The following is a 25,467-nucleotide window of genomic DNA, read 5'->3' as shown; positions in this document are numbered from 1 at the left end:
GAAATGACTTCTTCTATTATAACCCGGAAATATTTTGCCAGCCAATCAGCTGTAAGTGTTTGCAATGACCCAGATTTGGTCACGTGAAAGAATACAAAATGGTGAGTGCTCTTGTTATTGATGATTTTTGCCTCATTATTTAAACAAATGGACTAATTAATATTGTACGTTTTATTAGCGATGATTTTAAGTTACTCATGACCGTGTATGAATCGAAACAGCGACGCTTCTTTCCTATGAGAACGGTTTCGCTTACCGAAAGGTCTCCTCCCCCCCAGTCAGGGAATTCAACATGGCGGCGGAAGAGACTTGTGAAAAAAATAACTCAGGATTATTTTATTTTTCCTTACACGGATTTCTTTCCTTCCTTATGTGAGCATCGAGTAAAAGTTACGAAATTCTCAGATTTATGTGTGCCAACTCAAACACTTGTTCAAATAGTGATGAATATTGAAATTACGTACGTACGATAAGTTTATGGGCATCACTAACGAACGTTGAAGGAGGTACTAATATTGATTTTCAATGAATCGAATTGAGATGTTCATGGAAGATGTGACAGATTTTCAAATTCCTGTTCTGCATATCAAGATAACAGTAATCATTGTGTTCAGTAGAAGGTTCAAGTGCAAAAAAATCGTTGGTCAAATTGATGGTATGCCACACTGATTCTAGGAAAGTAGATTGCTAAATATGTCATTCAGGATATGAACGACAGGCTATATTAGCCACCTCGCCTCCTTGTGCTGAGAAATGATGTTTGGTATTTGCTTTATTAGTAGCAAATATGCTTACATAAATAACAAATATCTTTCAAAGGTCAAAATGATTAATATTTTAATGATACAGTACACTGGTGTGAGTTTGTTTTTTCGAGTTTGAATGTTTATAAAACATTTATTCTGAAAGAGCCTCACGCTTCATTCAAATCCATAGAAGATGCTTTTATTGGCTATAGAAATCATCTGGTAACGCCCATTACCCATGAGTCTTTGTGGGATGGTATCTTCATGAATTGACTGATTTACTGTCATGAACGCAAAAAATATATCCTATCGAATGCCTGAAATTAGAGTGATATGGTTGATAAAATAAAAAAACAAGCACATGCAGTATGGTAATCATTTTGCACAAAACGTAAATAAATTGCAAAGCAAGCCATTGGCAAAAGAGAGTTTAAAAGTTAACTCAGTGCAGTGGAGTTCTACAGGTTTGTATTCATTGGTCAAGTTTTCAATCACCATTTGAAATTTATAGATATTTTACATAAAACAAATTCACGGCTTCATGAAACCTGGTTTATAAATATATTTACTTCCATCGGAGTAAAATCAGTAATACCTTGAGTTCCTGTAACACCTTGAACAGTATTCATATTTTGATTATACTGCCACTATGACACATATTCATTTGTTTTTACTTTCTGAAAGTCAAACAATGTAATTTTCAATTAAAGAGGGAGATTCATCACCTGCGCATGTGCGAGAATTGAGACCCAAGCGACGATAACAACACCCGCTAAAAATGCAAAGGCTCATGGGTAGACTGTCGTTTGTAAACAATGACACGCTATGGCCATCTGACGCATGCGCAGGTGACGACTCCCCTGCTTTAACTATTAGTAGCTTAGTTGTTATGTATAATTCACTTCACCTTCAATTCCTTTTTTTTCCTTTCTGCCAAACTTGATTTCTGCTCCACGTAAGTACATGATATGGAGTCGTTAGTTGACAGATTTGTTACAAAGTTTATGATAGTAATTGCTTATTTACATGTTTTTGACTCCCATGTGCGAAGCACAAAATGGGAGTCTTTGCAGTTAGTGTGTCTGTATGTGTGTATGTGTGTATGTGTGTATGTGTGTGTGTATGTGTGTATGTGTGTCCGACTGTTCCACTGCTATCTCAAGAACCATACATCGGTTTTTGATGAAACTTGGTGCATAGATGCTCTGGGCCAATGCGCAGATTTGATTAGGTTTTGGTAAAAATCCATGCTCGTTAATTACCTAATTTGCATGATAATTAGCTAATTTTTAGCTGTTCTATGACTGTTCCACTGATATCTAAAGAACCACTCATTGGATTTTGATGAAACTTGGTACATAGATGCTCTGAACATATGCGCAGATTTGATTAATTTTTGGTAAAAATCCGTGCATATTAATTACCTAATTTGCATGATAATTAGCTATTTTTTAGTGGTTCCATGACTGTTCCACTGATATCTAAACAACCACTCATTGGATTTTGATGAAACTTGGTACATAGATGCTCTGAACTAATGCTAGGTTTTGATTAGTTTTTGGTAATAATCCGTGGATACTAATTACCTAATTTGCATAATGATTAGTCAATTTTCGGTTTTTCCACTGATATCTCAAGTACTAATCATCACATTTCAATGAAACTTGGTACATAGATGTCATACGACACTGCACAGACCTGATAGTTTTTATGGTAATATCAGTACATATTAATTACCTAATTTGCATAATTAATTAATTTTCAGCATTTGATATAAGTAGTTAGCATTACATTTCAATGAAACTTGGTACTTACATACTCAAGGACTATGCAGAGATTGATTGTTTTCGATAAATATTTGTGCATATTAATCACCTAATTTGCATAATTAGTTAATTTTCAGCTTTTCCACATGTATCTCAAGTACTAATCATCGCATTTCAATGAAACTTGGTACATAGATCCTTTAGGACTATGCAGAGACCTGATTAGTTTTAGGGTAAATAATTGTGCATATTAATTACCTAATTTGCATAATTAATTTTCAGCTTTTCTACTGATATCTAAAGTACTAATCATCATATTTCAATGAATCTAGAATTATGCAAACCCAATTAGTTTCCGGTAAATATTTGTGCATATTAATCACCTAATTTGCATAATTAACCAACTTTCACACTGATATCTCAGGTACTATACATCACATATCAATGAATGTACATGGATGCTGTAGGACAATAGACAGACCTGAATAATTGTGGGTTAAAATCTGTACATATTAATTACCTAATTTGCGTAATTAACCAATTTTAATCTTTCACACTGATATCTAAAGTACCGTAAAAACTCCAAAATTTCGACTGGTTTTAAATAATTTGTGTTAGAAATGTGACGTGTTTTTAGAGTCAAAATTAAGGTGCATTTTCGGACGGTCGAATTTTTCAGAATAGAAATCAGCAAAAAAAAATGGGGATGATAGACAGTGTGCTTCATTAGTTTTTAAAAAATGCAATGTCCGTCAATTGACATAAACTTCCTCATGTTTCACGGTAAAAGCAAAGGTCGTGGCCGAGTTGTAACTCAAAATCTAAACAAAGTCATCAATCAGTGAGTATTATGACAAGCAAAACAAAACATCAAGACGCGGAGAAGAGGTCAGCACAAAACTAATAGGTCAAAAGACAAAGCTGTCTCGCACTACCTAGGGAAAACTTGCGAATGTTCGAAGTACAGGTACCCATTGGACAAAAGATACATGGAAGTTTAGCAAACGATCTCCCCGACCCAGTGCAATGTATCCGGTTAGAATCAAAGCTCATGTGTCCCTTATTTGAGCACCGTACCGGTGATTTGAGGGACCAAATTCTGCCGTAAATTCGCCCTTGGATTAAAAAATATAATGGGATTTAAGAAAATAAAATGGGACTTTTAAGGTGTATTTTGGCGTCATTTTTCGGACATTTCAATCAATCCTGCCGGCTAAAATAGAGTAAGTTTTACCGTAGTCATTGACGTCTGTCTATTCAAGAGTACACGTGTATGATTTTTATCGTGACTAGCGTGAGCGGGTAAGCTTCCTTTCGAGAATGAGCTGTTATCACTGTGAACAATGTTAAATTATTCTTCAGATGACCAGTTTATTTTTTAAAAACAACTAATTTTTTTATTTAAAAAAAATCATGCCGTTTTCGCATCATCTAGCTTTTTGATTGGTTAATTAGCGATTTGACCTATTTGACCTAAGAGAACATGGCGGATATCCTACAGCATCAAACGTTTATACGAGATCGGAATCATTCGCTTACGATGAAACTAAGTTGACTTTTATTTGTATTTCATAACCATTCAACAAATTTATTTTGTGTACATTATTATAATCACTACTGAGTACAGTAATAATCAACAATTCAGAAACGCAGCATGCCGAGATTTTTGTGTTCGTTTTTATTTGAAACTTCGTTTATTTAGAATATATTTTCGTTACCAATAAAATAAAAATCTCTCAGTCAATCAGAAACCCGGATTCATGCCTTTGAGGAAGGTCCCGTTTGAACGCTCACATCGTTTTTTTTTTCGTTTGGGGGAAAACTAAAACTGGTCGCAATTTTCGAATAAGAATGAGTCGGCAATTTTTAGTGGAGTCGAAAATTTGGAGGTGAATAAAACACCGAAACCCGGCAAATAAATAGGCGGTCAAATTTTTAGAGGGGTCGAAATTTTGGAGTTTTCACGGTGCTAATTATTCCATTTCAATGAAACTTAGTACAAAGATGCTCTAGGACAATGTACAAACCTAATTAGTTTGGGGTAAAAATCTGTTCATATTAATTCCCTAATAAGCATAATAATTCATAATTTTTTGGTTCTAATCACATTTCAATTAAACTTGGAGACATAGATTTTCTGTTACATTGCGCAGACCTCATTAGTTTTACACTCAAATCTGGTCATATTAATTTTCTGATTTGCATAATTAGTTTTCAGCTAAGTAATTTCGAATTATATTTAATGTGTCTCCAATACTCTCAGCACATGGGAGTTCTTTCTAAGCTTTCTTTGATTATTACCTTGTATGACCCAGTGATGTAATGACCAGTAAATCAAAGCTGTGTTTAAAGTGCTCTATTATCGCCACAGATCCATAGTGCACTTGTATGTGTTATTGTGCTTGTCAGGGGGTTTTCTAGAAAAAAAACTGCAGGAGGGAGCACTGCAATTCAGCAGTGTCACTAAGTGGGGGAGATAGGGTTCTCCCTACCAGGGTGTGGAGTTTTTTATAATTCTAAGTTAAAATGGAGCATTCTATGGCTTTCTTGGGGCCAAAATTACTATCCGACAGGTCACAGTTGAAGACTGTGGCCACATGTGATTCCTGGTTATTCAGAATTTTATGGTTGCCAGAGGATCTGCTCCCCAGGGTAAGGGGGCGCATGGCCGTGGCATGAGGGCGCTGAGCCCCTGTTCCCTTGTTTAAAAGAATCCCTGCTTGTGTCCTGTCACTTATAGTACAATGTTTTACTCCCAGCATGACTTGTTCTTATTTTGTAAGCAGCCCTGTACAGTATATTGTGGCACATGTTGTTTAAGCTGTTGTTGATATTTTGTGTGTTACAGCCACAGACTCATCAGTTGTCCCCACAAGAGGAGCAAGAGAAGCTGCTGGACGAGGCCATGCAGGTGGTAAAAGTCCAGTCTTTTCAGATGAAGAGATGTTTGGTAGGAAAGATGATTTATCTCTCTGGTTTTCAAATGTCATTAGATGTTTATTATATATTGATGTTTCTGGTCATTGCACACAACAGATAAAAATGTGTGCAAAACAGATGTTTATTATTTAGGTTCATAAAAAAAAAAAATATTAAAAAAATAAACGTGATCATCGATTTTGAGACCAGTAACTTATTTCTTGGCCTTCGTCTGTAATTATTCTATTCTATTCTATTCTATTCTATTCTATTCTATTCTATTCTATTCTATTCTATTCTATTCTATTCTATTCTATTCTATTCTATTCTATTCTATTCTATTCTATTCTATTCTATTCTATTCTATTCTATTCTATTCTATTCTATTCTATTCTATTCCTCATTACATCATGTCTTTTCGCCCAATAGGATAAGGCCAAACTGATGGACGGTTTGAAACATGCATCCAATATGCTGAGTGAATTGAGAACATCCATGCTGTCTCCTAAAAGCTACTATGAACTATGTATCCTTGTTATGTATGTCTTGCATATTAGCTGTATAAATAATGTTTGATGTTGACCTCTCCCAATATATGTCAGAGATCCCTTTTTTATCAAATTATGGGTTCTGTTCTTTTCTTCCATTGTTGACAAACATATGCATGGTCTGCATCTACTGCATTTGAGAGAGTTGTCAAAGTTGTTAAATTGTGGTTTGGTCAATACTTTGATTACGCTTCAGGGTTTTTTCTAGAAAAAATGAAGAGGGAGCACACACAGGTGAGGGAGTGGAGCAACCAAGCTAGCACAGAAACAACGTGGCGGATCAACCTGGAAACGGAAGGTTTCTGCGCCGATTTAATGGTGTATCTATGGCCATTGAAATATTTCAATGTGTCCAGACACATTGTCAGCTGGTGTTGCTGGGAAGTTTTCACAGAGACAAATATATTTGAGAAGATTACGGAAGTGCGCAGCTCAAGAAATATATTTATGACTTTAAAGTTCAATCGGCAATTTGGTAAAAGGGCGCCAGCCGAGAGTATCAGGGCGATGTGCCCCTGTTCCCCGGTTTAGAAAAAAACCTGCGCTATGTTGTGTAATAATACCATAATAATACCAATGCACATTGATTTGTACTAATGTCTTCATCACAGATGACCTCTTTTTGTTCCTCGTCTTCAACACAGCTGTATTTTAGTGCAGCATTCATAACGTTGACCTTAACAGAGACCTCATAGATATGGCTATTTGTGATGAATTACGCTACCTGGAACAGTATCTTGCCGATGAGTTTCAAAAAGGTCACAAAGTAGCTGACCTTTATGAGTTGGTCCAATACGCCGGAAACATCATCCCTAGATTGTGAGTACAATGCTTGTTGTCTCCTAATTGCACATTTGCATAGTTTTATTGTCTTTTTAATCTATTGTAATGAAATGTTAATAAATTTGCGAAAATGTCTCAGTAAGTTATTACATTCTATCACTGTAAAATCACTTCCAATCATTGCGACAGCACACTGAGCTGATTTACATATTATTTAGTGTTTTTTTTTCAGACAGAGGTGGACCTTTGGTATTTAGGGTTCAGTCTGTGCTTTACTTATTTGTCAATGAGTATCTTGTTTGTCTGATTCTTAAAGCCACATAACTAGATATTCACATATTCTTGTGTCACATTTTAGTTTTAATTTTATTTTTTCTAAAGGTATCTGTTAGTGACAGTTGGGGTTGTTTACATCAAAGCCAATGACCACAACAGAAAAGATATTCTGAAAGATTTAGTGGAGATGTGTCGAGGTGTCCAGCATCCATTGAGAGGTCTGTTTCTTAGAAATTATCTTTTGCAGTGTACCCGAAATTCTCTGCCGGATTGCCAAGAAGGGTGAGTCCGACTGCTAAATTCTGTAGTACCTGTATTTCTGTAACTATTACTAAACATGAAAGTTATTGTATTCAGCATGACTGTGAATGTAGATAAACCATTTTCTGTTGCTTCCCTGCTTAACGAAGACTTGAACCATACAAGCTCCTCTGCTCCCTTTCTGTCTGTATCTCTGGTTGGCACTGTAAGATTTATTGGAGTGAGTACATATCCTCGGGGCAGACATCCGGGCATTTCCACCTCCTGGCAACCATCGTTTTGAAAACAAAGGAAAAAAACTCACAGAAAACGATACTTTGGGATGGTTGTTGAGACTCCCCTGAACAACGTGGAACGTCTTGTGACGTAGCTCCGCCCTCGAAGATTGCAAATTCTATTTTGCGCCAATTCCCATAAAAGCAGATCAATTTGTACATCCTAGACTCATCCTGAAATTATTACGTTGCAGTGAGGAGACACAAACTGGCACTGTCAAAGATTCCATCGATTTCATTCTCTTGAACTTTGCTGAGATGAATAAATTGTGGGTGAGAATGCAACACCAGGGGCACTCGCGTGATCGGGAGAAGAGAGAAAAAGAACGACTAGAATTGAGAATCTTAGTCGGGACCAATTTAGTGAGGCTGAGTCAACTTGACACCATGGTGGTGGATATGTATAAAAAGGTATGTATTTACATGCCATCATACTTGGAGATTTACTTCCAATAGAGTGAATAACAGTATTCCTTCATGTTTCTTTTTTGTTGTGTTTAAAGTGCAGTTTCTCATGAAATCATAGCATACTATTATTCTTGTCATTTGCCCAACTAATCTGGCTTTGTTATCCCACTGCCTTTTTATTCCATTAAGATAATAAACAAAAAAATTAACAAGTCTGAGCTAACAAATATTATATTTAGATTGTACTTTACTTATTAGAAGTTATTATGCTCTTGTGATATAGTTAGTTTTAACAAATAACAATGTGAGTTTCACAAAAGTTTTACTCATTTCCGTTGGTGATGCATTTCAAATAAAGTAAATAAGTAAATATGGTATTTTGGAATGAAAAGGCACTTAATACAAGATTGTAGAAAAAAAAAAAGTATTTATTGTTTTTTTTTACATGTGAAAGATAAGGATGGGATGATAAAACAGCTTGTTGAACTGATGAGAAAGGGTAAAAAAAATGGTTCATTAAAAATTTAGATAATATTTGCAAGGATTAATAGAATGGAGAATAATATGAAAAAGAAGTGGCGTAGTCGGCAGGATTCGAACCTGCGCGGGGAGACCCCAATGGATTTCTAGTCCATCGCCTTAACCGCTCGGCCACGACTACTTGACTGAATGCATGTGCTATTTCTTTCTGTAAACACAATTTGCACCCACTCAATAGACAATTACCCATTCAATTAAGGTAGAGATGCAGTTTATTTGGCTTGCTTTTTAATTGAGTAATTAGACAATGAAGATGGTATTATATATCCAACATGTTATATATTTTCTGAAAGCTTATTATACAAACTTTGTAAAACTTGTCTTTATTTTAAATATCCAGAATGCGTTTTTGATTTTGGGTAAAAAATATGCTTTTTTGAGCAAAAGTGGTTTAAAAAAAATTAGCTTAAAAACTTCAAGTCCGTTTGTGGGTAAAATTACATCACTGGATACCTTGGTATACTACTAATTCAAATGCGTCCACTCATCTCTCTAACGGCTTTCAAAGTCGCACAGCATGACCTCAAAGTTCACTTTTTTCTATTTTTGCATAATTTATATATCCATGTTAATCGCGGACTTGTTATTTTTGTTCCACTCGCCGTAATAAACTGTCCGGACGCATTTTGAAGGGGGAACACCTTGTCAATAATGTGTGAAAATTTCGAGGCAAATGGCCAAAGCGTCTATCAGCTATTTTAATTTAAAACCCAAGAATTCACCAAAAATAGAAGACGAGAAAAAGGCTGATTTGCATATTTGAGCGTTAAACCGGGAATTACTGCTTTGTCATACTTTGTCATACTTTCTAGACTATTGAAATTGAAAGTTAACGTATAGACATAGACATTTTATGTAAAATCGTTGGACCAGAACAACTGCTCTTGAATTTATAAATCAGAAACACGTCATTCATACCAGTGTTTTGATGGGGTCGGTAAAAACACGTGGCAATGCCCAGTAAATATGACGTAATCTCATGAATTATTAAACAGGGGGCGGTCCTAGGAAGGTGACCTTTTATCACGATCAAAATATCATGGCTTCTCTTCGATGTATTTTCAATAAAAAATCTACGAGTATTTCAGAGCCTATGGTTTACCGTGAAGAGTACAAAGTGGGATATTAAATTATTTATCCTTGATGATTTTTATGTAGTATTGAGAACCAACTCCAGGAAGCGAACGCACAATAATGAATAATCGCGTAATCCTAGAATCGAAACACGAGGCACAGAAGTTTTGTTCATCGTTTCCAATCCCATTTTTCCCAGTGCAACATATTTGTTAAAAGAAATATTTGAATTCTGTTCGTTTTTTAAGGAGGCAATTTTTTATTTTTTCCGATTTTGGCAACGCCTTATTCAGGGAATTTCTAAGACAGTCGCAGACAATCAGCGCACGGATGTACGTACAAAACATGCTGTTGTACTACCGGCGACGGTCGCCTGCAAGAAGAGAGTTCCAGCTCCTAACGTAACAGTTTTAAAATTTCGACCGGTTTTAAATAATTAGTGTTGGAAATCTGACATGTTTTAAGAGTGCAAAATGAAGGTGCATTTTCGAGCGGTCGAATTTTTCTGAATAGAAATCGGCAAATGAAAAAAATAGGAGTGCGAAACAGTGTGCTTCGTTAGTTTAAAAAAATGGAATGTCCGTCAAATTGACGTAAACTTACCCATTTTTCACGGAAACATTGCCACGTGTGAGTGTTTTTTTATTTTTAACCAGAAAATAAACAGCAATTTTAACGGTGTTCCAATAAGAATTCATTGGTCAAATTTTCACAGAATGTTCTTTAGATAAAAATCTATAAAAAAAACGAAAAAAACTATTTTTGATTGAAATTCACAAATAAACTGCATCTCTACCTTAATTACAATTAAAACAATAGGGGATTACAACACTGAGTTAGCCACACCATCCATCAGAGGGTAGTTCCAGAAAAGTTGAGATTTCAGTTGTCAGGAGAAGTTTTTTACATGACTGTTGATTTACATTACAACTAGGAAGCAAATGTACTTGTGAATGTCGTTAGTTATAGTTACATAAAACTTTTAAAAGTCCCAATTGTAAGGTCAAAAGGTGTCAATGAGATCAGCATTCATGTACTTGTCAATTGCAGCCATTTGGTAATTACTTTATGTTTATTGCGTTATTTATGGAAAGGTGTTAACTTTTGCATGGATTGTACTTAGCTGATCACACTTTATACAATTGAAGCAAAATTTAGATATACGTCTGAAGCTACTGCAACTTTCTTGATGAAACCCTACAGCATGATGGACTTCTCATGGTGCGTCTCACTTATCAAATTTAACAAGTTTTCTTTTTAATTCTTAGAATGTACTCCCTGGAGTTCTTGAACAAACTGTCAGTTGTCGTGATTACATCGCACAGGAATATCTGATGGAATGCATCATTCAGGTAATTATCCAGTTACATATGCATTTTCCATTTCGTTTTATATTTTCCTCCTGTACATGTTTATTAATCCTTGTTCCGGAAGCGGAATCTCAGTCATGCATGGACATACTTCATTCAAACTTGAGTTGGCTATTGAATACAATGGGTTCTTGATGCACATCATTTTACCTAAGATAAGATTCAAAATGGCTGACTGGTGGCCATTTTGTTTTAGCAAAATGTTTTTCCTGTGCCTCAACTGATCAAATTTATCCCCTTGAGCACCATAGTCAACTTTTGGCACCATCTTGTATAGCCCCTCCCCACATAAAAATGCTTTTGATCAAAAACTAAAACTTGTTCGTGTGGTCCCAAATAATGATAATGTTATTTTTCCAGGTATTTCCAGATGAATTCCACTTGCAGACACTCAATAGTTTTCTCAAGGCGTGTGCTGACCTGCATAAACTTGTGAATGTAAAAAACATCATAATAGCACTAATTGATAGGTAACATTTTATGATTGTCAATCTAATATCAGAAATTGTATACAGAGAATGCTCACCAGTCATATGTATGTATTGAATACACTATTCATTCTGATAACTGATTTTATTTTTTCTTCAGACTTGCTTTATTTGCACACCGTGACGATGGGTCTGGCATTCCTAGTGACATTAAACTCTTTGATATTTTCTCACAACAAGTTTCATCAGTAATTCAGGTATGATGCGTTGATGTCAGTTCATTTTGGAGATTGAAAGAGTAGTTTTAAGTGATGACCATCCTAAATGGTGATCCCTCATTTACCTGTGTCCCTTGTTTGTGTGCAACTTTTTCCTCTCAAAGTGGGAATAGCTGTAACTATCTTTTTTCTTCAATTTTTATTTTTAATAAAACATTTCCTGTGTCATTAGAGCCAATCTGTAACGGCCATCGCCGAAATGTAGACACTGAAAGCATAGCGTGTTCGCTACATACCGTCATAGTATGTTAAATCATTCGCAAGTGAAAACGATGGACGCAGGGTTGCGCCTGGGTCCCCAGAGGGCACCATCTATTGAAATCTAGTTTTGTCAAGCGAACCTCTGGAATTACTAATTTATCGAATCCCTGAATGTAATGTCAAATACGTCGCCATCTTGAGGGGCTAAGCCTCTCTCTGACGGCTATTTCCCATATAGTGTGTATGTCATGCATCACAATTTCTTATGATTTCCATCATGTGACTGCTTTTAATGAAATGGTGACCACTCGACCTTTAGTTTTCACATCGAAGAAAGATGACGTCTTTGTAACATACAGCAATGTATTATTCTTTTTCCATAGGCACGTGAAGACATGCCAACAGAAGACATTGTATCATTACAAGTATCTCTAATCAACCTAGCGTTAAAATGTTACCCAGACAGAGTAGATTACGTAGATAAAGTTCTAGAAACAACTGTGGAAATATTTAACAGATTAAATCTTGAACGGTAAGTTATTAAAAAAGTGATGTTGCATTATCATCAATTTTACCAGTTTTTGTACATAAATAGTTATAATATCAGCAATATAATGTCATTCTGAACCTCAGTGTTGACATCACTTTATCCTAGCTTTAGTGTTTGGCTTGTCCGTAAAGAAGTTAAGGGGAAGTCATAGTAGTGGCAAAATGTTGTCGCTCGGTGCCATAGGATAACTCCAATAATATTCAGCGGATCATTATGTATGTGGTTAATCCTATACATAAGCCTATGCAGTGATCTTCCCTAGCATTTATAGTTCATCTTCCCATCTGTGATCTCCCCCATCCTATGCTGTTATCTTCTCGCCCTTAAATATATAGGGCAAGCCATGAATAATTTAACTATATTCTTTTTTGTTACAGACTGGAGAGTAGTAGCGCTGTTTGCAAGGAGCTTTCAAGACTTCTAAAGATTCCAGTTGACAACTACAACAACCTCCTTACTGTACTGCAGCTAAAACACTTTGCGCCTTTATTTGAATTCTTCGACTACGAGTCGAGGAAAATAATGGCAGCATATGTTATCAATAATGCACTAGAGAACAGTTTATATATCCCTACACAAGAACAAACAGACGCTGTATTAACGCTGGTTGCCCCGTTGGTCCAGGACCAAAATGACCAACCACAGGAAGAGGTATTGTGTATTTCTATCTACTGATTAATTGTTTGTTGCTCATTTGGTTTGTCCTTATTGCTTACGAGACTAAAAGCAAAACTACTGTTTCCATTCATTCCATCATGAAATTCTTGTGATGGCGAAAAAGAAGGAACACGTCGTTACCTTATTTTGGCTTTATATACAATTCCAAAACTAATCTGTCCGATTCTGCCCATCAAGAAGACATTGTTAACCAAACCCAACTAGGCCTTGCTGAATGTCATAGGTTAATTCTATATTTTAAGGATGGTCACCCACATTTCCTGTTTTAAATTCTGGTGAAAAAAACTGTTCAGTTATGTCCATTCTTAAACTTTATTGGGTGTTTTTTCATTATATACTGCACATCATTACAATCGCTTCCCTAGATAACACATGAAGTGAGAGAGAGAGAGGCTTATGTTGGAGTATTTTCTATTCAGTATATTAACATCACTTTGTTGCTTTCCACTCTATCATTACCAGGAAGATCCTGAAGACTTTTCTGAAGAGCAAAACATGATGGGTCGATTTATCAATTTATTAATTTCTGATGATGCTGATCAACAATATATGGTGAGTGCATTCTCTACAGGTGTCTGTATCGTATCCATGTCATTCATTTATTTACTTGGCTTTCCAGCCACCATGTTCAGACCATGCCTGTCTGTACCGTATCCATTTCATTCATTTATTTGGCTTTCCAGCCACCATGTTCAGACCATGCCTGTCTGTATCGTATTCATTTCATTCATTTATTTGGCTTTCCAGCCACCATGTTCAGACCATGCCTGTCTGTACCGTATCCATTTCATTCATTTATTTGGCTTTCCACCCACCATGTTCAGACCATGCCTGTCTGTACCGTATCCATTTCATTCATTTATTTGGCTTTCCACCCACCATGTTCAGACCATGCCTGTCTGTACCGTATCCATTTCATTCATTTATTTGGCTTTCCAGCCACCATGTTCAGACCATGCCTGTCTGTACCGTATCCATTTCATTCATTTATTTGGCTTTCCAGCCGTCATGTTCAGACCATGCCTGTCTGTACCGTATCCATTTCATTCATTTATTTGGCTTTCCAGCCGCCATGTTCAGACCATGCCTGTCTGTATCGTATCCATTTCATTCATTTATTTGGCTTTCCAGCCGCCATGTTCAGACCATGCCTGTCTGTATCGTATCCATTTCATTCATTTATTTGGCTTTCCAGCCACCATGTTCAGACCATGCCTGTCTGTATCGTATCCATTTCATCCATTTATTTGGCTTTCCAGCCACCATGTTCAGACCATGCCTTTCTGTACCGTATCCATTTCATTCATTTATTTGGCTTTCCAGCCACCATGTTCAGACCATGCCTGTCTGTATCGTATCCATTTCATTCATTTATTTGGCTTTCCAGCCACCATGTTCAGACCATGCCTGTCTGTATCGTATCCATTTCATTCATTTATTTGGCTTTCCAGCCACCATGTTCAGACCATGCCTGTCTGTACCGTATCCGTTTCATTCATTTATTTGGCTTTCCAGCCACCATGTTCAGACCATGCCTGTCTGTACCATATCCATTTCATTCATTTATTTGGCTTTCCAGCCACCATGTTCAGACCATGCCTGTCTGTATCGTATCCATTTCATTCATTTATTTGGCTTTCCAGCCACCATGTTCAGACCATGCCTGTCTGTACCGTATCCATTTCATTCATTTACTTGGCTTTCCAGCCACCATGTTCAGACCATGCCTGTCTGTACCGTATCCATTTCATTCATTTATTTGGCTTTCCAGCCACCATGTTCAGACCATGCCTGTCTGTACCGTATCCATTTCATTCATTTACTTGGCTTTCCAGTCGCCATGTTCAGACCATGCCTGTCTGTATCGTACCCATTTCATTCATTTATTTGGCTTTCCAGCCACCATGTTCGGACCATGCCTGTCTGTACCGTATCCATTTCATTCATTTATTTGGCTTTCCATCCACCATGTTCAGACCATGCCTGTCTGTATCGTACCCATTTCATTCATTTATTTGGCTTTCCAGCCACCATGTTCAGACCATGCCTGTCTGTATCGTATCCATTTCATTCATTTATTTGGCTTTCCAGCCACCATGTTCAGACCATGCCTGTCTGTACCGTATCCATTTCATTCATTTATTTGGCTTTCCAGCCACCATGTTCAGACCATGCCTGTCTGTATCGTATCCATTTCATTCATTTATTGACTCCCATGTGCGAAGCACAAAATGGGAGTCTTTGCAGTTAGTGTGTCTGTATGTGTGTGTGTATGTGTGTATGTGTGTATGTGTGTATGTGTGTGTGTGTGTATGTGTGTCCGACTGTTCCACTGCTATCTCAAGAACCATACATCGGTTTTTGATGAAACTTGGTGCATAGATGCTCTGGGCCAATGCGCAGATTTGATTAGGTTTTGGTAAAAATCCATGCTCGTTAATTACCTAATTTGCATGATAATTAGCTAATTTTTAGCTGTTCTATGACTGTTCCACTGATATCTAAAGAACCACTCATTGGATTTTGATGAAACTTGGTACATAGATGCTCTGAACATATGCGCAGATTTGATTAATTTTTGGTAAAAATCCGTGCATATTAATTACCTAATTTGCATGATAATTAGCTATTTTTTAGTGGTTCCATGACTGTTCCACTGATATCTAAACAACCACTCATTGGATTTTGATGAAACTTGGTACATAGATGCTCTGAACTAATGCTAGGTTTTGATTAGTTTTTGGTAATAATCCGTGGATACTAATTACCTAATTTGCATAATGATTAGTCAATTTTCGGTTTTTCCACTGATATCTCAAGTACTAATCATCACATTTCAATGAAACTTGGTACATAGATGTCATACGACACTGCACAGACCTGATAGTTTTTAAGGTAATATCAGTACATATTAATTACCTAATTTGCATAATTAATTAATTTTCAGCATTTGATATAAGTAGTTAGCATTACATTTCAATGAAACTTGGTACTTACATACTTAAGGACTATGCAGAGATTGATTGTTTTCGATAAATATTTGTGCATATTAATCACCTAATTTGCATAATTAGTTAATTTTCAGCTTTTCCACAGGTATCTCAAGTACTAATCATCGCATTTCAATGAAACTTGGTACATAGATCCTTTAGAACTATGCAGAGACCTGATTAGTTTTAGGGTAAATAATTGTGCATATTAATTACCTAATTTGCATAATTAATTTTCAGCTTTTCTACTGATATCTAAAGTACTAATCATCACATTTCAATGAATCTAGAATTATGCAGACCCAATTAGTTTCCGGTAAATATTTGTGCATATTAATCACCTAATTTGCATAATTAACCAACTTTCACACTGATATCTCAGGTACTATACATCACATATCAATGAATGTACATGGATGCTGTAGGACAATAGACAGACCTGAATAATTGTGGGTTAAAATCTGTACATATTAATTACCTAATTTGCATAATTAACCAATTTTAAGCTTTCACACTGATATCTAAAGTACCGTAAAAACTCCAAAATTTTGACCGGTTTTAAATAATTGGTGTTCGATATGTGACGTGTTTTTATAGTCAAAATTAAGGTGCATTTTCGGACGGTCGAATTTTTCAGAATAGAAATCAGCAAATGAAAAAATGGGGATGATAGACAGTGTGCTTCATTAGTTTTTAAAAAATGCAATGTCCGTCAATTGACGTAAACTTCTTCATGTTTCACGGTAAAAGCAAAGGTCGTGGCCGAGTTGTAACTCAAAATCTAAACAAAGTCATCAATCAGTGAGTATTATGACAAGCAAAACAAAACATCAAGACGCGGAGAAGAGGTCAGCACAAAACTAATAGGTCAAAAGACAAAGCTGTCTCGCACTACCTAGAAAAACTTGCGAATGTTCGAAGTACAGGTACCCATTGGACAAAAGATGCATGGAAGTTTAGCAAACTATCTCCCCGACCCAGTGCAATGTATCCGGTTAGAATCAAAGCTCACGTGTCCCTTATTTGAGGGACCAAATTCTGCCGTAAATTCGCCCTTGGATTAAAAAATAAAATGGGATTTAAGAAAATAAAATGGGACTTTTAAGGTGTATTTTGGCATCATTTTTCGGACATTTCAATCAATCCTGCCGGCTAAAATAGAGTCTAAGTTTTACTGTAGTCATTGACGTTTGTCTATTCAAGAGTACACGTGTATGATTTTTATCGTGACTAGCGTGAGCGGGTAAGCTTCCTTTCGAGAATGAGCTGTTATCACTGTGAACAATGTTAAATTATTCTTCAGATGACCAGTTTATTTTTTTAAAACAACTAATTTTTTTATTTAAAAAAAATCATGCCGTTTTCGCATCAAAATCCAAGCCAAAATATCGTACTACAACACCAATTTCTTCCGCATTGCGTTCAATAACATTAACATATTTAAATAAGCTATGGTAATTTGAACACGTTGGCATCATCCAGCTTTTTGATTGGTTAATTAGCGATTTGACCTATTTGACCTAAGAGAACATGGCGGATATCCTACAGCATCAAACGTTTATACGAGACCGGAATCATTCGCTTACGATGAAACTAAGTTGACTTTTATTTCTATTTCATAACCATTCAACAAATTTATTTTGTGTACATTATTATAATCACTACTGAGTACAGTAATAATCAACAATTCAGAAACGCAGCATGCCGAGATTTTTGTGTTCGTTTTTATTTGAAACTTCGTTTATTTAGAATATATTTTCGTTACCAATAAAATAAAAATCTCTCAGTCAATCAGAAACCCGGATTCATGCCTTCGAGGAAGGTCCCGTTTGAACGCTCACATCGTTTTTTTTTTTTTTCGTTTGGGGGAAAACTAAAACTGGTCGCAATTTTCGAATAAGAATGAGTCGGCAATTTTTAGTGGAGTCGAAAATTTGTAGGTAAATAAAACACAGAAACCGGCAAATAAATAGGCGTTCGAATTTTTAGAGGGGTCGAAATTTTGGAGTTTTCACGGTACTAATTATTCCATTTCAATGAAACTTAGTATAAAGATGCTCTAGGACAATGTACAAACCTAATTAGTTTTGGGTAAAAATCTGTTCATATTAATTCCCTAATAAGCATAATAATTCATAATTTTTTGGTTCTAATCACATTTCAATTAAACTTGGAGACATAGATTTTCTGTTACATTGCGCAGACCTCATTAGTTTTACACTCAAATCTGGTCATATTAATTTTCTGATTTGCATAATTAGTTTTCAGCTAAGTAATTTCGAATTATATTTAATGTGTCTCCAATACTCTCAGCACATGGGAGTTCTTTCTAAGCTTTCTTTGATTTGGCTTTCTAGCCACCATGTTCAGACCATGCCTTCTGTGTTGAAAAATAATGTTGCTAATGTAAATTTTGAAAAAAAGTTTGATTTAGTACCTATTCCTTCTGAACATCCCAAATTATGTATAGTCTAATAACTTGGACATTGTTCATTGTTTTACTTTTCTGAACAATGAAATCCAGAATCTATTGTGATTATCCAGAACACTGTACGTGAATGGACAAACTACTATTCAACAATTAGCTATTACTAGTTTTAAAAAAAAATTATTTCGAAATTTAATGTCAACAGATCGTATTTTTAACATTGATAATATAACTCTGTAGTGTGTTTACCATCAACAATATTCCTGAATTCTCTAAAAATTGCATCAGTTCCAATTGGATTGTGATTGATTAATACTGGGCGTCATTTTTCAAACATTTCAGTCTTTCCTGGCACCTAAATTAGAGTACAATTTAAGTTTTCGGTGGTTACTAACGCCTATTCATGAGTTTATTTTGACTTTCGACAATGAGCTGTTATCACCCTGAAAATGCTTCAGTTTATCTTGCAAAGTTACTGGTATGTCATGGTCATGCTGTTTTAACACCAAAATCAACACCAAAAGATCATAATACAACATTGGTAAATCTCTTGCAATGAGTTCTCATTTAATGAGGTCGCTGTACCCTCATTAACATATTTAAATTGGGTAATTCAAATATGTTGACACCATCCAGCATTCTGATTGGTTAATAATTGGCTTTCATATTAGTTCTAAGAATACAGCTTCAAGTCAACTCGTATCACATCAAGCGTTAATGTATCCAAAGACCTTTCACTCTTTCCTGACACCTAAATTAATTAATTTTCACCTAAAATAAAGTATTTTACAGTATTTACATAACAGACTTGACCTATCATGGAGAAAATCATATTTAAAAATTCAATGAAAAACATTCAAGAATGATGATAATGTTGACGATGTTTACTCAGATTGTTTTTCCCACTGACTCTGATATAAGTAATAAAGTGTGCCATGTTTATTGCAAAGGTGTTGTGGAAATCAATGACAACACAACTCTTTTTGTAAAACAATGTTTTATTTTTATTATGTGCTCCAAATGTGGCAAATCGTGAGTGGAAATTGTAATTTTGATAATTTGTGGGGGATTAAACGCTTCACGTCTTGAAAATCGAGAATTTTTGCGTGGTCATTTATACTCAATATTGAGATGATTTATAGTGACTCAACAAAATTCATGTGCAAATTATTAATGTACATTTGTTCTACAGAGCTCATATCCTTCATTGATTTTTAAAAACTTGATTTGTTTCCTTTTTTGTGATATATATAATTTCTCATTTCCTGTTCAGATTTTAACCACCTCCAGGAAGCATTTTGGTAATGGCGGCAATAAACGAATAAAATACACTTTGCCACCGTTGGTGTTCAGTGCTTTTCAGTTGGCCTATCGGTATAGGGATATTGCTGAAGAGGTAAGTCTTGGTCATTCTATATCGCTGAATTGCTGTTTTTTAGCTCCGCTGTCGACGAAGTTGAGCGGAGCTTATAGTATTACTGATTGTCCGTCATCACCGTCGTCAACTTTACATTTTCGACTTCTTCTTAAAAACCACAAACTGTATGGCTGTGGAACCTTCTAGGAAGGTACCTTGGGTGGTTCTCTCTCAGATTTGTTCATTTTGTGTGGATATGTTCAATTGTCTGATTTATAGCGAATATTTTTGCCATTTTTGGTCAAAAATGCTATTCCTGCCCAAACATCACTCATGGTTGATGTTTTGAATGAGTTGTTTATCGGACAAATTTGGTATATGCAATGAATGGTGGGGTAGTAAAAATAAAGTATGACTAGTGTGCTCAACTGTGTTCCTCACACCAGAACCATGGATCAACTATTTGGGTTAATTTTTGTCTTTCCTTGTCTTCAGGATGATAAATGGGAGAAAAAATGCCAGAAAATCTTTACATTTTGTCATCAAACAATCGGTGCTTTGATCAAAGCAGAATTATCAGAACTACCACTCAGATTATTCCTTCAAGGTGCCGTAACAGCTGGCGAAATTGGCTTTGATAATCATGAAACAGTGGCATATGAATTCATGTCTCAGGTGAGTATACCGCCCTCTAGTGGTGGTTGTGATGAAATTGGCACACCTTGGGGGCGAGTACACTGCCCTCTAATGGTGGATGTGAGTTGAATATTTTTCTCCACTCGCTGTTTAAGTTCTTTTGATCTGTCCGCCATCTTCAACCATGACAGTCACATTCTTGTTATGATTGCCAGGTAATTAGAATTGTGACAATAAATGGTATGAACATCCTCTCACTTAGCCATGTATTTGTAGCCTATGGAAAAGTTACCAAAGGTTGTAACTGAAATTTCATATTATAAAATTGTTTCTTTTTTTTTTACAGGCTTTTTCACTTTATGAAGATGAAATCAGTGATTCGCGAGCACAGCTTGCCGCGATCACTCTTATTATCGCCACCTTTGAAAGAATGAGTTGTTTTGGTGAAGAAAATCACGAACCACTCCGAACACAGTGTGCTTTAGCAGCTTCTAAATTACTTAAAAAACCCGACCAGTGTCGAGGTGTGAGTACGTGCTCACATTTATTCTGGTCGGGTAGAACTGTTGAAAGTGAAGGCAAAGAGGTAGGTTGGATTGTGCGTGAAGAACTCGATGAAAACAGATTGTTTTCTTTCAGCCTTTAAACTGTATCTGTTTGAAGTGTAGTTGAAACATTGAGTGTATGGTGGTGATATCATGTATGTTGAAAAGTGCAATTTAATTTTCATTCAGTGCTGTTGATATTACTGTGTTATGGTATTCAAGTGTCACCCCAACTCTGGTGATGTAAAAGGGAAAACAAATATTTTGACACCAAGAATGATACTTGTTTATATTTTAAATGCATCATTTACATTTTTTTCAGATTCAAGACGGTAAACGTGTGATGGAGTGTTTGAAGAAGTCTCTACGTATTGCCAATCAGTGTATGGATAACTCTGTCCAAGTACAGTTGTTTGTAGAAATTCTTAATAGATATATTTACTTTTACGAGAGAGGAAATGACGCAGTAAGTAATCTTTTTTATGAGTTGGTGCGATCCTTGCGCTGGTTGGTGCAATCCTTGCGCTCTAATTTAAGTATTTCAACGCAACATTGATATTGTTTGTAGTAGTTAATACATTCTCTATTTCAATTACTTTATTTTAACGTCAAATATGACAAAATGTAGTGGCTGAAGACTAGTTTTTTTCTTTACCAGTGGGGCCTTTGATAAATGTATATCAATTTTTGTTTTCCCCACAAGGTCACAGTACAAGTGCTCAATCAACTCATAGAAAAAATCCGAGAAGATCTGCCCAATTTAGAAGGCAACGAAGAAACCGAACAAATCAACAAACATTTCCAGAATACAATAGAACATCTTCGAATGAAACAAGAAGCACCTGAATCTGACGGTCCTGCATATGACGGATTAGTATTATAAAATTTGATTGATCACAATATATTCTCCCTGATCACTTTCTACTTGCTGTCTCCTATATGTGTTATACTTTGAGTGCTATTCCAACTGGCAAACAGTTTGTGTATACCGTAGTAGCCAGGATTACTGATGTCACTCGTTCTTTCGTTTAGACCTGTTATTATTAAGTAAAGGAACATTTACATGTCATTTAAGGGGGTGTATATTTTTTGGGGGGTTTGGGGCTGCATTACATGTACTTTAAAATCCAACAACATTTTGAGAGAAATTTATTGTTCAGTCTTGCAGTATTATAACACTAAAGCTATTTTGGTCCTTATTATCGAAAATAAATACATTGTAACCTCATTATGATAAACACCTTTATGATACATTTCCTGATATAATTAATATATAGCATGTCTCATAACAAATCCAATGCCCTATACGTTTCATTATAGTGAACACTTCACTATAACAAACCCAATGCATTATATGGTTCACTACAGTGAACACTTCACTATAACAAACCCAATGCCCTATACGTTTCATTATAGTGAACACTTCACTATAACAAATCCAATGCATTGTATGGTTCACTATAGTGAACACTTCACTATAACAAACCCGATGCCCTATACGTTTCATTATAGTGAACACTTCACTATAACAAATCCAATGCATTGTATGGTTCACTATAGTGAACACTTCACTATAACTAACTACAACAGTGTACTCATTTGCATAAATTCTCAAGAGATAAGAATTGTTTGACACTATTCTAATGTCGCACTGGGTTGCAACATTATTGAAATCTTCATGCAATTATAAGAAGTGATTTTGTTTTCAAACTAATAAGGGGTTTTAATCATATGACAGATAATAGTTCAACTTTAGAAAACATGATTTTACTTTTTTTTTTATTTTTTGTCGTAAGTTATCATGAATCCCACAATCATGAAGTGTAGTTTTGGTAGTATATTATATATATATTGCTACCACGTTATGAACAGATGTAATACTTCTGCTGTATCTCTTATTGTATATTACCAATATATCTGATGTTACATAAATCTGTGTCATTGCCAAGGGGTCTCATTTACTCTGAATACAATACTGTTGACGTCTCTGACTTCTCCCCTACCCCTCCTCCCTTTCTCAACCACCCGCAATAAAAGAATTGTGGAAGCAGTTTGCATCAGTGCAAAAGTACATGTGGTGTTTATTTTGGGAATGTCACATTCATAGTTCGCGATTAACGAGGATGCTTGATCCAAGCACCTGTGAACTTCATACAAGTATTTATGAACGTCTATAACGTGACTTGTGATATCGGTATAAGGCCGAAACATTGAACAGATCTTTATCATCCTAATGTGTGTGCTATCTGATTGTAATCCTATTTTTGCTCATTGCTTACCCCGAGACCAAAATACGCTTTGTATTTTTAATTTTAGAAATCTAAATAAATTGAATCATGTACAGTATTACACATTGTACATCATCTGTTTATTCTCACTCACTCACTCACTCACTCACACGCTTGTTGTGTGAAATGAATATTGCACAAACACCACAGATGTGAATGTCATTGTGCAAGGACACCAATGAGGAATAACCAGATGAGTTTTGTAATGTCGTGGATAATTAAGACAAGTGCATGAAAAACGTAATCTCTTCATTAGAGGAGGAGGGGGGGGTCTCTGCACATACAACTCCCAATTATTATTTTTTGCGTAAAATTCCATGAATGAATACATGTTGGTATCCTACAATGCGTTGGTAAAGTTGGTTTATCGCTATTCTGTAAAAATCACAATATACTTTTGAATGGTGTATTTTATAACCGTGCAACCGACAGCTGGTTCTAACTTGTGGTCACATGGGTAGCATTGAAATATTGTAGATATGTGTCCCTGTGAAATGTTATTGAAGTTTAAATAGAATAAATATTGTTGACACATTTTTCACACCTGCAAACTTTCTTTCACATGGGTAGTTAAAGGTTTAATGAAGAGATTTTGTTTACCATGTACATGTTTTAAATATTGTAAAATTAAAAAGAAAATATGAAAACGCAAAACAACTAGTTTTCATTCATTGAATGTCCCCACCAGCAGTACGGTAGTAAGACGAGTTTTTTTTTATCCCAGAAGAAAACAAGTTATTCTCTGAGACGACTTCTTGCTGTTAAACCAAGCAACAGGGAGATCTTGACAGGCTCCACTGAGCTTTCCTATCTCGTCGTTGTCCAATAGTTGTACTGCTGAATAAAGCATTTACCATCGGGTAGATTCAGTATGGTTGATGACTGCAATACTACCGTGTCAGTGCCATTTTACATGCCTCATATATTAGACTAAATTCCTGTCTGGACTACAGAATTGTATAGCCATAGCAGACTTTTACTGTCAATTAGAGAGAGTACAAGGTAACCTGGACTGCAGACTTGGATGCCATCAAAACAATCTAGTTGATTTCGATTTTGTGTTATACTTTTGGCCTGTGTGTCATGCAGTTGTATGTTAGTACATTTCAAGATCTGACGCTTCTACAACGTATTTCGCTGATTGTTGTCTCATGAACTTTGTTTTATGAATTATTCACATGTCTCTGCTTGCAGGAATATTTTTGAATCCACTAAACATCAATAATAACAAGCATGATAGTCTGTTAAAAGTGCCAAGTATGCAATAATTAGGGGACAAAAACACAAACCTGCATAGAAATCGGTGGAATATGTCTTGATTATCGGGGACACGTTTCAATGGACTTGATTACGGGCAATGCATGGCGCAAATTTCACCCGAAAATTCCTCAATGAGCTCTTGCAATCGCAATTACAAGGTTTGCCATTTTTGTCGTCGCGTGGTAATTATGTAAATAATGACTGTGCAATTTGTTCGAACCTGTGCTTCTACTTGGTCTTTTGAATCATATACGCTAAATTACGGTTCTGGATGAGACAACAGACATAAAATGCTTATTCAAAAACGTCATCAAACCCTTCTCGCTATAAGGAAGTATTTGCACATATCTAAAGTCGTCCAGGTATTGTATTTTTTAAATTTAATTTAGGGTAATTTGATTCACATGTACGGTACATCCGAGTTCTATTTTAGATTAACACTTGATGAAACCTCGAATGGCGATGGAATGGTGATGTCGAATGTACTAGTATATCAAAACCTATGGAAACGTATTGTAACCTGCATGTCATGTACGGATATCGCCACTGATTGTCGAGTTGTTCTTTTACCACGGTGTCATTTCGACTATATGTATTGTACCAGTATTGTGTTGTTCGGGGAAATACAATAAAAACGGATCTTGATACAATGTGTATGTTCTACAGAAGAGAACTCTTTGTTTGCTTTCTGATTTACCTTTCGATTTCACCATTCTGTTAAGGTAGAAGCCTAGTCATAATTTTTGAAAAAAATGGTCATAAATCGCATGACAATGTTCATTAGTTTATTATGTACAATCATGAAGCTAATGTCTCATGGTACAATGAAATAGGATTATTTTGTGTGTTACAGTTATGCTTT

At 35.7% G+C, this 25,467-nt stretch overlaps 1 protein-coding gene and 1 non-coding gene across 2 annotated transcripts; one reads left to right on the top strand and one right to left on the bottom strand.

The window, feature by feature from the left end:
- Nucleotides 1-77: 77 nt before the first annotated feature.
- On the top strand, nt 78-24,002 carry LOC100367783 (vacuolar protein sorting-associated protein 35). Its single transcript, XM_078013825.2, has 17 exons — nt 78-101; nt 5,367-5,462; nt 5,861-5,957; nt 6,675-6,798; nt 7,144-7,320; nt 7,769-7,985; nt 10,865-10,948; nt 11,327-11,436; nt 11,555-11,651; nt 12,257-12,405; nt 12,801-13,074; nt 13,564-13,653; nt 19,793-19,915; nt 20,372-20,551; nt 20,859-21,098; nt 21,380-21,523; nt 21,761-24,002. The coding sequence occupies exons 1-17, from the start codon at nt 99-101 to the stop codon at nt 21,938-21,940; spliced, it is 2,385 nt and encodes a 794-aa protein (XP_077869951.1). The 5' UTR covers nt 78-98; the 3' UTR covers nt 21,941-24,002.
- On the bottom strand, nt 8,562-8,643 carry TRNAS-AGA (transfer RNA serine (anticodon AGA)). Its single transcript has one exon. It is a non-coding gene; the product is annotated as a tRNA-Ser (tRNA).
- Nucleotides 24,003-25,467: the final 1,465 nt, after the last annotated feature.

Source organism: Saccoglossus kowalevskii, chromosome 6 (genome assembly GCF_978046115.1).
Source record: "Saccoglossus kowalevskii chromosome 6, keSacKowa6.1, whole genome shotgun sequence".
In the NCBI taxonomy this organism is placed as follows: Eukaryota; Metazoa; Hemichordata; class Enteropneusta; family Harrimaniidae; genus Saccoglossus; species Saccoglossus kowalevskii.
The sequence above is the reverse complement of the archived record's forward strand: the minus strand, read 5'-3'. Positions and strand labels throughout refer to the sequence as shown.